General features: G+C 42.8%; 1 protein-coding gene across 1 annotated transcript in view; it reads right to left on the reverse strand.

Annotated features, from left to right (window-relative positions):
* Positions 1 to 14,334, reverse strand: part of BLTP2 (bridge-like lipid transfer protein family member 2) — an 800,213-nt gene that overhangs the window by 64,413 nt on the left and 721,466 nt on the right. The window contains exon 32 of the mRNA XM_085649125.1: positions 8,036 to 8,216. Coding sequence (XP_085505251.1) covers positions 8,036 to 8,216 — 181 coding nt within the window. The remainder of the gene's footprint in view (positions 1 to 8,035; positions 8,217 to 14,334) is intronic.

The following is a 14,334-nucleotide window of genomic DNA, read 5'->3' on the forward strand; positions in this document are numbered from 1 at the left end:
ACTTTTAGCTGTGTCCTAGTGCCAAGCAGCCACTCCTTGGTTCATGTTGTACTTCATAAATATATAAATCAAATAATTCAATCAGTCTTTCTTAAGAGAGTCATCCATGACCAAAAGGTATTTTGCTCTGGACCAAATTCTGAATCAAGTAATCTCAAGGAGAAAAAGCCAGCAGAGATGCTGAACATTTCCAGCAAAGTTGTGAAAGAGTCAGCTAGAAGGATAACCTAGAGTAGAACTCTGATGAACTATCTTCCAGCTGAAGACTGGGCAAAAAGTCAGGATTTGATTCCTAAAGAACAAACTCAGTATAGGCCGGGCTGGTTAACTTTGAACATACATTTGCATTTGATTACATTATACCTAAAACAACCTGTACTGGTATTATAAGCTTATGCTGCCTTGATTTTTAATTGGCTTTTGATGTCCTTGATCCTAAGCTACAGTGGTCCACTCTGTTTGCTAAAGGGACCTAATGCGTATTGTTTGTGCATCATATTGCACTGCAGACAGATTCTTGGGCACTGGTAACTATGGGTAAGTGTGGGAGAAAAAAACAGAAGGGTTGCTGTGCAGAATGGGTTTACATAAAGTTGTGTCTGTGCTATTCTCGTATGCAGTAGTCTGTTTCCTAAGTGATATGTGGAACCCACCTTAAATAAGCACACTGCTGTTTACAAATGACCTAGTTGTGTTAGATTGTACACCTGTAGGAGTATATGGGAAGTTGATGGCTTTAGGCACTAATCGTACAATAAATGGGTTGATCAATAAATAGGTTAGTTATTAATATTAATTAAACACAGGTGATGCAAATAAGGAGAAGCCTTTTGGTATACATGATGTAAAGTTGCAAATTATAATCTCTGATAAATATTTAAGTGTTAAGTTTAATTGTAAAATGTTTTTTACTGAGCACATTCAGCAGACGGTATCCAAGCAGATGACTGCCACATAGGGACTGTGCCATTTTAACTGGCAATATGCAGGGTCCTCTTTGTGTCCACTATTAAATCCCTATTTGGGTAAGATTGTACCAATTGTTGCATTCAGATTCCCTTCATGGAGATACATTCTGATTGTGGAAGATTCAAGAGATGCACACGCAGGAGATGCTCTGCTTGCCAACAAAGGTTGGAACTGAAGCCTTGCGCTGGGATTAAGTCTGTTAGGGCTGCTAAATAAGATTGCTGGAATAAACTGACAAGTTACTTATGTTCAGTAATGCTCTTTCTGGTGGCTACTCTAATCTACTCATAGATTCCTCATATTTTGAATACCCACATGCCTGATCCAGAAATTTCTCTTAGAAATGCCCTCGCGCTCTGTTAGGTGGAGCGGTGCGGCTCCACGTCAGGTCCCTCCCCCCCCTGAAGTAACTTCGGGCCACTACATAAACCACCTTTGCACATTAATATCAGTTTCTTTAGGATATCTGTAAACATCGTCCGATACAGAACTTTAGTAAACAAACTGCGACAGTGTGTAGATCTCTAATTTGGAATCTTATTAACATGGAGCATGCGAGTCCATTCCACAGAACCAGGAGGAAGGCGGGTCGGTGAGCAATTTGCAGTTAGAGTATCCACCATAAAGAGTCCATTCCACAGAACCAGGAGGTGGGCAGGTCGGTGAGCATTTTGCGGTTAGAGTATCCACCATAAAGAGTCCATTCCACAGAACCTGCAGGAGGGCGAGTCAGTGAGCATTTTGAGCCTTAATGAAGTATCCATCTGTAACAAAACTGGTGCTCATGTAAAGCGCTCTGACATCTTCGGCTCTCGTTCACGCTATATAAAACTCTATAAAAAAAAAAAAATCATTTGCGGTTAGATAGAGTATCCACCATAAAGTTCTTTACCAAAGGTAAGCAACTTGTTGGTGGGTCTGTGGAATGGGACACACCCGGAAATCCTGCAGGACAGAACAGACATATGGCCCCTCGGGTCGGACCAGGTTATACAGGCAACAATGCTTTGTGAACCCAAGCACATGTAGCAGAGTGTGCCAGTGCACTGATAGCAGCTTTTGCTCTAGTAGAATGAGTCCATAGGCCTACTGTAGGCTAATTCTTGGCCAGTCCGTAGCAGATTTGAATGCACAAGACAATTCATAAAGCGATGGTTCGTTTCTGCACAGGCTTTCCTTTTCTCGATCTCCGAGAAACCCGCAAACAGCTCACCATCCATCCAATGGCTTTGATGTGATCTGTATGAAAACATAGAGCTCTCTTTGGTTCTTGGCGATGTAGCCTCCCTCCACGTTGGATGGATGAAGATGAGCGAAGAAGACCGGTATACGGTTACTTCTCAGAGACTGTTTTCAGCTCACTCATGCGACATTCTGATATTATCTCTATGAAGAACACTGTCTTCAGCATAAGCAATTGGAGAGGGCAGCTGTGCATTGGCTTAAATGGAGTACACATTAGAAATGTTAGAACGAGATTGAGGTCCAACCTACTATCGCTGCTCAATCTACAATCAAGTTGTGCAGGACCTTGCCCTGTTGTTGAAACAGGAGGTCCTCCCGAAGAGGCAGCCGAATCAGAGGACCGATGCTCTAGCTCAGAAGTTCTGGATACAACACTCTCCTGGCCCAATCCTGAGACACTAGAAAGACTTGGACCTAGTCATTCCTGATCTTCTTCAGAACTTTGAGCACAAGAGGCAGTGTATACAGGAGTTCCAAGTTCCAATCCAGGCGAAAGGCATCTCCATGCGAGAGCTGCCTTAGAAACTCCAAAGTGCAAACATTTGGACACTCTTGGTGTTGGCTAATCGATCGAGCCAGGGCTCTCCATGTTGCTGGAAGACAGACGAGACAGGCGAATCATTCTCTGACACTTACAATGACCAAGTGTTGATAATTATATTTTTTCATCTTCCATGATCGCCTTTATAATGACTAATTGAAACCTTTTTATGTTGCACTGTGTGTCACTTTTTTTGTTTAGGTTTAATCACTGGTTTCATTGGGACACCCTTGATAATTATGTATTAAGACTGTTATTTGTTTTAACTATGTACCGTGAGATTGTTTCTAATCTTTAAACACATTTTTTCATTATAAATACAAAAAAATGTTTTCTGTCAAAATTCCAATGTGTTTGGTCAACTTTTCTTTCTGACGTCATGTTTAACCCTCTTTTTTGATTGTTATCTTTGACGTATAGTATATTATTGATTATTAATCCACGTGAGCCATTGTTTCCTTTCATAAACCATTACCCAGGCTCTATGTGAGTAGGGTTTCCTTGTCTCTTGGTAAAATAGAATAAGGAAGACAGACTAGTGGCACCTTCGAGTTCAGCTGCCATTCGTGATCCGCCACATAACGCCACCTGAGTTTGTCTAGTGGGGCATTTCAAGATCCCGCCAGGTGGTGAACAACCAGGGAGATGCCCTGAAAACCCAGCCAGTTCCAGAGGCGCAAAGCCTCCTAACACAGGACCCACGACCCCACTCCTCCCTGCTTGTTGCAAAGCCACATGGTACTTTTGTTTGGGAGTACCTGTTCCTCCTTGATGGAAAGGCTTTTTATGTCAAGCAAATCACCTGGAAATCCAACAGGTTGATATGGAGACAGGATTTCCAACAGAGACTAGAGTCCTCTTACCGTCACCTCTCCTAGATGACCTCTCAAAACAAGCAACAATACATCTGTCACAACCGTTAGGTCTGGGTCGGATTGCTGCAGGTTGGACCAAAGATCTTAAGGAACCGTTGGCATAATGTTTGGCACCATATCCCACAACATATGCGAATAACACCCCAGGAGACAAATGAAATTGACTCACCTGAGGGCAAGGCTGGTGGATGAAAACATGTGTTTGCCAAACACTTTTATCTGCTTTGAATCTCTGTCTGGTGGGGTGGTTGGAAACACACTGGGGTACAGCCTGATGGTTGAAACCTGAAATACTAAGCTCAGGTGTTGGGTGTTGCAGGACAAAAGATGGCTCTCCAGGAACTGGTCTATGATTCCTGGTAATTTTACTGTTTATTGCGGGACAAGATCCTGGGTTTCACCAGGTACTCAGGAGTGTGTCCATTAATGCTTCATTAAAAGGTAGACGAGGTTCTGGGAAGGTCTGTCCGGGTCACAGGGCATTGGTAAGCACATCTGTTTTAATTTCCATTGATGGAATTTCTAAGTCCAGTATTTTGGCTGCCCTTCACCATGGAGAACAATGCAGATTCTTCAGCAGAAGGGCCAGGAGATGGTGAATTAAGGGCAAATCCGATTTAAGTTGATGTAGAGGTCGAGGGGGTGCACCTTCAAACGAGGTCGCAGTAGGTTTGTTTCTCAATCCAATATAACTATTGGCACCTCCTCCAGCATCGATGGCACCACTGCCACTGTCAAAGCTCGGGGCCTGGCACCGATCTCTGTGTCATATGAGGATATAGAGCAGCCGTCAGTCATGGAGTAAGTGCTGACTCCGAAATGGGGTCAAGAGGCACAGACTAGGACAGATCTGCCGGCAGTAATCCAATTAGAGGCATCCAGGAGACCCGAAGGCGCTCCAGTGGGATCTGGTGGGATACTGAATATCCGCAAAATGACCTCTTTGACTGATTCTCCTGCGGTGTCGCTGAAGGACCACAACTTGGGTTGGATCAGCACTCAAGCTGGACTTGGTTCCGAGGCCAGAGACCAAGACCGTGTCTTCGAGGTACCCCGACGTCTGTGGCTTTTCTCTAGATGAGAGTGGCAGGACGAAGGAATGCTGTGTTTGGACTTCTTATGTTTCTTTTTCTTTGGCTTGCCTGATGATTTCAAATGTAGCAACAACTTCGCTCAGGAATGGCCTCTGGAATGAGAATGCATCCAGATCCTGGACTTCGACTCGGACTTGTAAGCTTTTTTGCCGTGCTCGGCGATGTAGAGTTTGGCCTTGCAGTCCTGGATGGGCTTAGGGTTCATTCGAGCGCGGTTGCAGCACAATCTGAAGCCATGTGAGGAGCTCATACACCAGAGTCAGACCTTGTGTTGGTCCGTCAGTGACATCAGTTTGTGGCAGTCCTTACGGGGTTTGATACCTGTTGTCTTGGGTAGAAACATGTCCCTTTCACACTGAAAATTAATTGAACGTGTTTCAAAAACATTCTATGTGTAAGGCGTGACAGGAAGAGGGAGTGAGGTCTGGATGTGCGTCAGAAAGAGCGGAAATAAAAGAACAGGCGTCAGTGTGCAGAGGTGGAGGCTATATAGTGGCCCTGACGTTACTAAAGGGTTGGGATGGGTCCGACAAGGAGCCGCACCATGCCACCAACCGACGTATGAAGGAATTATTGAGAAAAATCTCTGTATCCACTCTGGCACCTGGGGGTATTCACAAGGTGAGGAATCTGTAGTTAGAAGTATCCATCAGAATGTGTTGTTTCATTAACGTGCACAGATGACTGCTCAAAGGCAGCCAGCTGCTTTAACAATCTCTGTGGGAGTGAACTGAAAGGTGCCTCCAAGACGAAACAGAAAATTAAAACATTTCTCAGAAAGTATGGTATACAATTTTGAAGCTGGTGCAGTCCTGCAAGAAAAAAACAATGGTGTGAATAAAAACCCTTAAGCAAATTTGAGATGATGTGTGATGCGGACAAAAACTATACAATTTAGTAGTCACTAGTGCACTTTACGAAGATCAGTTAGTTGCCACGTGTAGCACCATATCTGTTCAATGTACCTAATCTTAACTTATGATGGCAGATCTTGCTGTTTGGTTGGGGGTGTATCTTAATCGACAAATTTTGTGGAGTGGTATCCTTTAGTTTAGTTATAATTGCCAATTTCGTCTGCTTCACGATTTAGCCCATTTTATACAGCTATGCCCAGCTGCTATGATGGAAAGGAGGAACTTCCTAAAACAAATAATTAACACTGATGGGATATGGACTTTGACTGTTGAATTCGATAAATATTTTTACATATTTTTGTTTTTTTCATCATATGCATCAGTGTTCAATCATATTCAACTCCTCTCATTAACTTGTATACCAATTATCATGCATTACTACCATTAAGCATTACTTTACAGTCTCGCTATACAGTAGATCTTTCAAGTACGTTAATTTCTCATATACTTTAATAGTAATCGGAGTTCTGCTTTTCTTCTTCCTGATCATTGTGTTGTTCCATATTAGTTTGTGTCAGTTCCTAGGTCATTATGCTTAAGTTGAACCCATGCTGTATTGACTTCATTTCGTCACTCCACTGTCAATCATTTAATCACGTCTGCTTCCCACGTGTTATATGCTGGCGCTACACTTTTCTTCCATCTCATAGCTATGTTCCTCTTAGCGATTGTTAATCCCAACTCCATAACTTTTATTAGCGCCCGTTTGTATTTTTTAGCTGGTACAAATCCAAATAGGCATAACTGGATGTTGTGCTGAATTGCATTACAGGGACATAAGTCAAATGGGCAGACTTGGGATTTACATATTTAAGTAATGTTCAGTGTAAGCTGCTCTGTTCCAAACTTTGGGTATAGTCTGCACTTGTAAGGGGTGTTTGTGGACAGTAACCGCAAGGCTGTCAGTGTTTTTGGAGTAATCAGGTTTTGTATTAGTGAGATTACTGGATCAGATAGTTCTGATTCCAGACATGATGCCACATGCCACAGTTGTGCTGCCTGAAAGTAGGTTAAAAAATCTGGTGCAAACATTCCTCCATCCTCCCATAGCAATCTCAAGGTTTCCAATGACATTCTAGGCCTCCCACTTTCTCCGTGTAGCTACCCCATTAAAATGTCTAGTTTCTAGAAGCATCTTTCCAATATCGCCATTGGCATATGTTGCATGGTATAAAGAAAACAAGGGGCATTTTGCCCCATCAGGTACTTGGAATATTTCAGCCAATTTAACAATACTTGCCTCCAGTGAACCAATAAGAGCATTTATACTACTATCATATTAGCCTCTATCTATCTTAATGTAGTCTCAATCTCTCTCCCAAATTTAGCTGGGACCATCAGAGTCAACAATATATCATCAGCATATAGTGATATAATATGCCTTGTCTGCCCAGTCTGCATCCCAATATGGGAGTGCCTCTTTCGTATTATTTGTTGCTAGGGGCTCAACTACCAGTGCAAATATCAGAGAGGAAAGGGGGCATCCATGTCTCTGCCTCTGTGTACCTGTCAAGTGTCTGATATCAAAGATCCCGTCTTCACCCGTGCTGTTACATCTTGGTATAGCAGCGCTGTCCACTAAATGAACATGTTGCCAAAGTGATAGCTTTCTTTGTTCATAAATCACCAATCAACCATATCAAATGCCTTATGGATGTCCGGACTCGTTATCACACAAAGTATATTCTGTTTATTTGCCGGTTTTATTACAAAAATGCTTTCCTTATATTTGTGCTTGTGCTGCGTCCGCCCACAAAGCCCATCTGATCTGTATATATTAATTTGGCTGTAGCAATTGCTAGGCATCTGGCCAGTATTTTCACCAAAATGTAATTGTCCATGTTAATCATGGAAAGCGGTCTGTATGTCTCACAATCCACAGGGCCTGTGCCGGCTTTCAGGCATGACTATTAGTGCTTTCCTGAGTGCTCCCAACAGCTGTCCTGACTCAAACGCTTCATTATACATGTCAAGCAATAGGGCTGCAAAAGAGCAACATATTCCCTATAACATTCTACGGAAAGTCCAGCATCAGCAGGAGTTTCCTCTGTCCCAAGGTGCAAAATAGCCTATTTTATGTCCTCCATGTCTATGGGTTTGTGATGTGCGGTTGAAACCTGAGACATGATGGTCTATAGAGGGAGTGTGGTGCACAGTGTCTCCTTTTGACTGGCTGAAAATAAAGGCCCAGTAAAGTGGCTTTTGAGCTTTGTATGAAGAACACTAGTGACTGAAGATTACAAAAGAACTTCCAACTAGAAAACGGGGAATGGTTCAAGCATGTGAATCTATGAAAGATCAACTGCTAAAGGTCCTGCCTACTCTCAATACTACCAATTCATCTTTCCTTCAAAACTAACCCCTGGCCAGGAGCCTTCCTGTTTATGTCCGACTCACCTTACTGTACAGGAAGCGCTGCAACTCCAACTCCGCAATGCCCAGCTGCCCGTCCTGCTCTGTGAGTCGCCATCGGGCCTGAGCAAAGTAGAACTCCGTTCGCCGGGCCACACTCACATCCTCCTGCTGCTTACGTGGCTCCATCTTATTAGCTCTCTGGAGCTGAAAATCTTTGAAGCATCTGCATTTGAAAACAATTTCATAAACAAATAAGGCACTTAGTTCATCAATAGGGTGTAAAGACTTTGAGCAACATCTGAAGCAACAGCGGAGCAAAGTACATCTGCCTCTTTTAACGTCCCAGCTATAATAAACATATGGATATTGATTCTTGGCAACTGGGAGTACACAATAATAACAACAATAAGTTTCTTCCATTTCTAGTTCTCCATCATCTGAATCTTCACTGAAGTCATAAACACTTCAATCATCCCACTTCTGTGTGATTCTTGTGCCTTTTAACAAGGGATAAAGCTATCAGTCTTTATATATGCCTACGGACAGACTACTAAAGTACAAACAAACAAAGAGACTTTATTCGATTGCTTTTTGAGACAATCATAAAAGTACATATAAACAGTTCATTCATTAAGATTATAAAAACTATACATGATTACATTAATAAAATCAGCATACAAACAATCGTAATAGTCTCCATAATTACAAAATTATAGATTTCCTGTGGCTAAGAACTTTTTTTTTTAAACATGCCTATCCACCAAGCTCTATGTACATCGTCCAGGAGCTGCAGCACCAGCAATGCAGGGCGGCGTTGTCTCAGGCCTAGCTCCTTTAAAAATCGTGACAATCCAAATTTTCCTCAGGTTACTATAAAACCTACAGAATAACAGAACGTGAATTGTCGATTGATCCGAACAGTTGTCACATGGACACAGTCCTAGAGTTCGTGACCAATCGTTCATACCTGGGAAGCTCACTAGCCTGTGAAAAATATTACATCTAAAACGGGTTAATAAAAATCTGTCGTAGCCACCGGGTACAATCATTATGTAGGACTGAATATTAAAAGAGGATAAAATCAATTGATTATATTGCACAGTGGGCTTTAAACTCTCGCTAGCCAATCTAATTGAGTCCAGATGAAGTAGGCCCTTTTTGTTTTTAGTTCCTTTCTACTGATCGACTGCATTGAGCTCGGGTTATTATAATACTCAGAGTGGCCGAGATCAGACATAACATTTCTAATAAACCTCAGCCATGGGATCAGTAGTGCTCCTTCAAGCTTTAAACTATCTGCTAAAACTTCCTGATTTAGCTTGGTCTCAGGTTTCGACAAAAGTCTGTGCCAAAGAAGAACAGGCTCCATTTTTATCAGGTCTGAAATAAATGGCAACCCGAGCTCTGAATGACAGACATATGCTGAAATACTGCTGGGAACAGCTCAAATATATCTCAAAAAGATATTTTCCACCGTTTGAAGTGAATGAGTCTCCACGAAACCCCATACCCAGACTACTAAAGTAAACAATGGCACTCCTAGGTATCATTCAAGAGTTCAATGAACTATTTAATGGCTAAGTAGACAACTTCCATTAATGTGATCACCGTGTAATTATGTTTCAGACCACATGTTGATTTCAAACCATCTTTATCTCGTTCATTCATAAACAAAGCTACAGCGTACATTCATTAATTATATTGTAATCATGTGCTCGGTGTCCCCAATGAACACAGAACAAAAACGGAAGGATTTTCTCCAATATCCAAAGTGCATGGCTGTTTCTCATAACAAACAACATGAAATTGTCAAAAAAATTGTCCATATTCCCTATCCATGAGGCGCATTGTTGTGTTTGTTTGTTAAATTAGTCAATGACGTTTCGACCCAGAGTAAAAATACAAGGGCTCATCAGGACAGAAAAGATAAGGGTGGACATCTGGAAAAAACAAATAAATATGAATTATTCAGAATCATGGTGGTCAAGCTAACTGTGAATACTACCTATCGCCCAAAATGGAGAAGGCTGCAGCAGTCAGCCTTGTTAATAGATTCACCCTTGTGTGGTAAACATACAGTTTACTTAATACAGGGACAACAGGTAGGCGTGCAAAAAATGAAAGCAAATGTCATGAGTCATAGATATACAAATAATATTGCCGCGACCAGATGGCAGATGTTTTACGAGGCACTGCCCCCTGATAATAGAGTCCATTGCATGACAGGATTCAGGAAGGACCGCAAATGGCGGATCGAAACCACAGGAGAAATGCAGAGGGCACAGCAGTGCTGCATGGAGACCGCACACTAAGTCTACATACTAAGAATTAAGCAAAAAGATATCAATTACCATAGCTCAAATTAAAGAGGACCCTGGCAGAAAATAATAAGATCCTTTCTAGTGTGTAATTGGGAACCATAGATCATTTTCACAGTTATAAGCAATCATATAAAGTATGAGCAACGTAAAAATAAAGCAACATCTGTGCTAGAAATTATACACAATAGATGATGGATCAGTACACAAGTGAAAGAGAAAAACGATCAAGAATTTTGAAAAAATAGTAGAAAAGAAGATAAGTCAAACTTAGTCCATGGGGCACGTACTCCTTTTAGAGTCTTTCCACCGTCTTAAATGACGGGAATATCCAGAAATTCCTGAATTGAATCATGGAGCAGGGAAATGAGACCACGCCACTCTACACTGGTATTCAGACCCTTTCGATGGACTCACAGAGTATTATACAATTTGCATTCCAGTTTCTGAAGGACCAAGGTAATATTATGGCCACATCAAGCCCTTGCCATCAAATGTTGCTGAATGAATGGCCGACCTCTATAAAGTGGGTTACCATGGGGTCTAGGTTACTCCACACCGAATCCTACTCCTGTGTTGGCCAATGCAGAACTGGAGTTGCTGTGTGGTCTGGCCTATATAAATCAATGGCATGGACACCATACACAATGTAAGACATTAGACATGTTCCATTTTGAAAAATGTCTATGTTCCATGTTAATGCTACCATGCACAAAGGTCTTAGTGCTACTAGTGAATTGACACACCACACAATCACCACACTTATTGTGTCCTTTAATGGGGGGTAACCCCCACAAGTCCCACACAGTATTACCACAAGGCTGGTTGCTAATTGCAGAATGTACTAGTTGGGCTCTTATATTTTTGCCCCTTTTACATGAAAACAATGGTTGATTTAATGTGTGGTCTATACTTTGTATGATGTGGCAATATTTTTTGATTATAGCTATTATCTTATTGGTGTGTGGGGACAAAACGTAGTGACACATATTAGCTGTTGGCTGTTTCTGTTGGGTTTTGTCTGTAATAACTCATCTCTGTTGCAATATCAAGCCCCTTTCAATGTAGTCCTTACAATCTTTTTTTTTTTAATATCTTTTTATTAATTTAAGGCAGTGAATAACATAATATCACACCACTATCTTGCACATTATAGCAACAAGGCATTACATCACAGCACAGTACACTATCCAGACATATTCGACTTCAATAAAAGCAGTCCGTACAATCTTAAGGGGATAGCCTCTATCCAATAGCCTATTCTGGAGTTCATGTGCTTCTCTGAAATAGTCGCATGTATGCATGAAATTGCGCCGCAGTCTCAGAAACTGGTTATATGGAAGGCCATCTCTCATAGCCCGTGGGTGAAACCTTTGTTATGCTAACAATGAGTTCCTATCCTTAGGCTTCCTGTACAAGCACGTTGCCAATCTACCAGCATCGTTTTTGATCAATCGATCCAAAAATGGCATCTGTTGGTTGTCCTAATTGCCTGCACATTTAAGATTAGTCTATGTCTGATTGACATATGAAACAAATTCTTTGTGTCTAGACACAGAATCACTTCAGACTATGAAAATATAATTGATATATCTCTTCCAACATCTGATAGAGGATCTAAAAGGTTTGGAATTAACTAGTACAAATTGGTGTCCAATGACATAAACATAAATGCACGCCAGGTTCAAGGCAAAAACGGCTCCCATAGAGGTGCATATGCTTTATAGTACTGTCAATAATTGCAAAAATGATCTAGGGTTCCTATTACAGACAAGAAAGAACCTTATTTGTTCTGCCTGGGTCCTTTCCAATCAGGGGGCCCCCTGCAATGGGTGGAACGCCTACTACGCTCCAAGCCTCGCCTAAGTTTGCCATCACCCGCTCACTGACAGCGCACGCTTGCGCTTTTAGACAATGAAGGTCTCTGCGCTGCACTGCACTGCTGTGTCACCTTCTGCGTTTCTCCTGTGGTATGTAACTGCCATTCACGGTCCTTCCTGAATCCTGCAATTCACTGGACTCAATTCTCAGATGGTTAGTGCCTTAAAAAACATCTGCTGTCTGTCTATGGCAGTATTATTGTATATCTATACTGTTTGCATATGTTTTTTTGTAGGCTTACCTTTTGTGCCCCTAATAAGTATATTGTTTGTTTAACCCACAAGGGTGAATCTAATAACAAGGCTAACTGTTGCAGCCTTCTTAATTTTGGGCGCTACGTAGTATTCACAACTCTTAATTTTCACAGTAAGTTGGACCATCATGATTCTGACTAATTCATATTCATTTGTTTTATCCAGTTGTTCCCTGTAGGAAAGCGCCCCTTTTTGACCTGGTCGCCCCCACTTTTTGCCTGGTTTTGTATGCGATTTCAACTGGAAGTGCACTGGACCCCTGCTAACCAGTTTCCCAGTGCCAAATCTCTTTCCCAAAACTGTACAATTATTTCCCACAATTGACAATACCTTTAGCACTCTCTGTTATTCACTAGTAAATGGTGCCCCTGGTGCCTGGGGAACTACACAGGGTCTCTAACGATTGCAGCACGAATTGTGCTACCCTAAGAGACCCCTTCGAAACACATGCAAGACTGCCAATGCAGGCAGCGTGTATTGGAGCAGACAAAAGTGAAAACCCAACAAGGCACCCATCCCTGTGTACCATGTCCCCAGCATTGCATGTAATATTTGTAAGTCACCACCTACAGCAGGCCTTACAGCCCTAGGGCAGGCTGCAATATATTGTATGTGAGGACATATCTGCCTGAGCAGATATGCCTCTGTACTGGTCAGTGCCATTACAGCCAGTGCAAGTAAATTGGGAAGCCATTTTAAAACATGTGCTGGACACTGGTGAAAACGAGTTCCCCAGCTACAAGATGGTTTCACTGAAAATAAGAATGTTTGATATCAAACATCTCATATTAATAAACCCACACTGGGTTTGAAATGAGAGTGTAGCTCCACTCACAGGAAAGGAAGCCGCCCCCCTTTGTCCAGAGACCTTTGCCACCTAGACAGGTGGGAAAATTAGCTAGTCATGTAGGCATGCCCACCCCAGGCTAGTACCACCCCTAAGATGGCATAACCTGAAGTGGACACAGCCTGTCAGAGTTGGCCATCTTAGTGATGGCAAACTTAGGAATTCTGGGACAGGGTTATGTACACTTCCCACAGGAAGAGAACATATAGGGGCCTCAGTGACCCCAAGGGTCAGTAGCCCATTGGCTACTATTCAACACTCCCATAAAACCCCTAAATTCAGTATTTAGAAGAGCCTCTGGTACCAGAAAATTAGATCCTGCCAACCTGAAAGAAGACAACGGACGTGAAGAGTCACAAAGAGCAAGAACAGCAGACCCCGCAACTGACTTGGCGCCAACCATGTCGGCCTGCCAGTTGGCTTCGACAATTGCCCCAATAGATAACTTGTCCAATACCTGCTGAGTCCCCAAAGCCCGGGAGACCTACAAGCGCTTTACCCAGGAACCAAGAACACCTGTGAAGCAGCAGACCTGCTTTCCTGCATCGTGCAGGCACCCAAAGGGACCTGAGAGGACTTCAAGACTGCAAATACACGATGCCTAAGGACACCACTGCAACCGCTGCTCCAGGCCCGAGCTGAAGCGGGCCAGCGGTGCCAGCGTGGTCCCTCAGCCCTCCAGAGACGAGTCCACTGTGGTTTCACCCTTCATGAACTCTCCAGCGCCGCCAGCAGCATCTGTTAGAAGGCCCCCTCTACTGCAACTGCTCGCAGTAAGGAAAAGCTGACACCTAAAGACACCTCTGCACCCGTTGCCCCGGCCCGTGGAGAAGAGGACTAAAGGTGTCCCTTCATCTTCGAGCATCGTGAGGCCTGAGCCCACTGTTTGTTCAGCCTGACTGGCCTCACAGTTAAAGCCTGCAGCCACTTTACATGAAGACTGTTTCCCATATACTAACATTGGGCACCAAACACTGTTCTGCACTCCTGCACCTGGTCGCTCTAGTGCCGCTGGTGGGGTTCTGCTGGTGCTGCCTACGA

Source organism: Triturus cristatus, chromosome 3_2, assembly GCF_964204655.1.
Source record: "Triturus cristatus chromosome 3_2, aTriCri1.1, whole genome shotgun sequence".
Classification (NCBI taxonomy): Eukaryota; Metazoa; Chordata; class Amphibia; order Caudata; family Salamandridae; genus Triturus; species Triturus cristatus.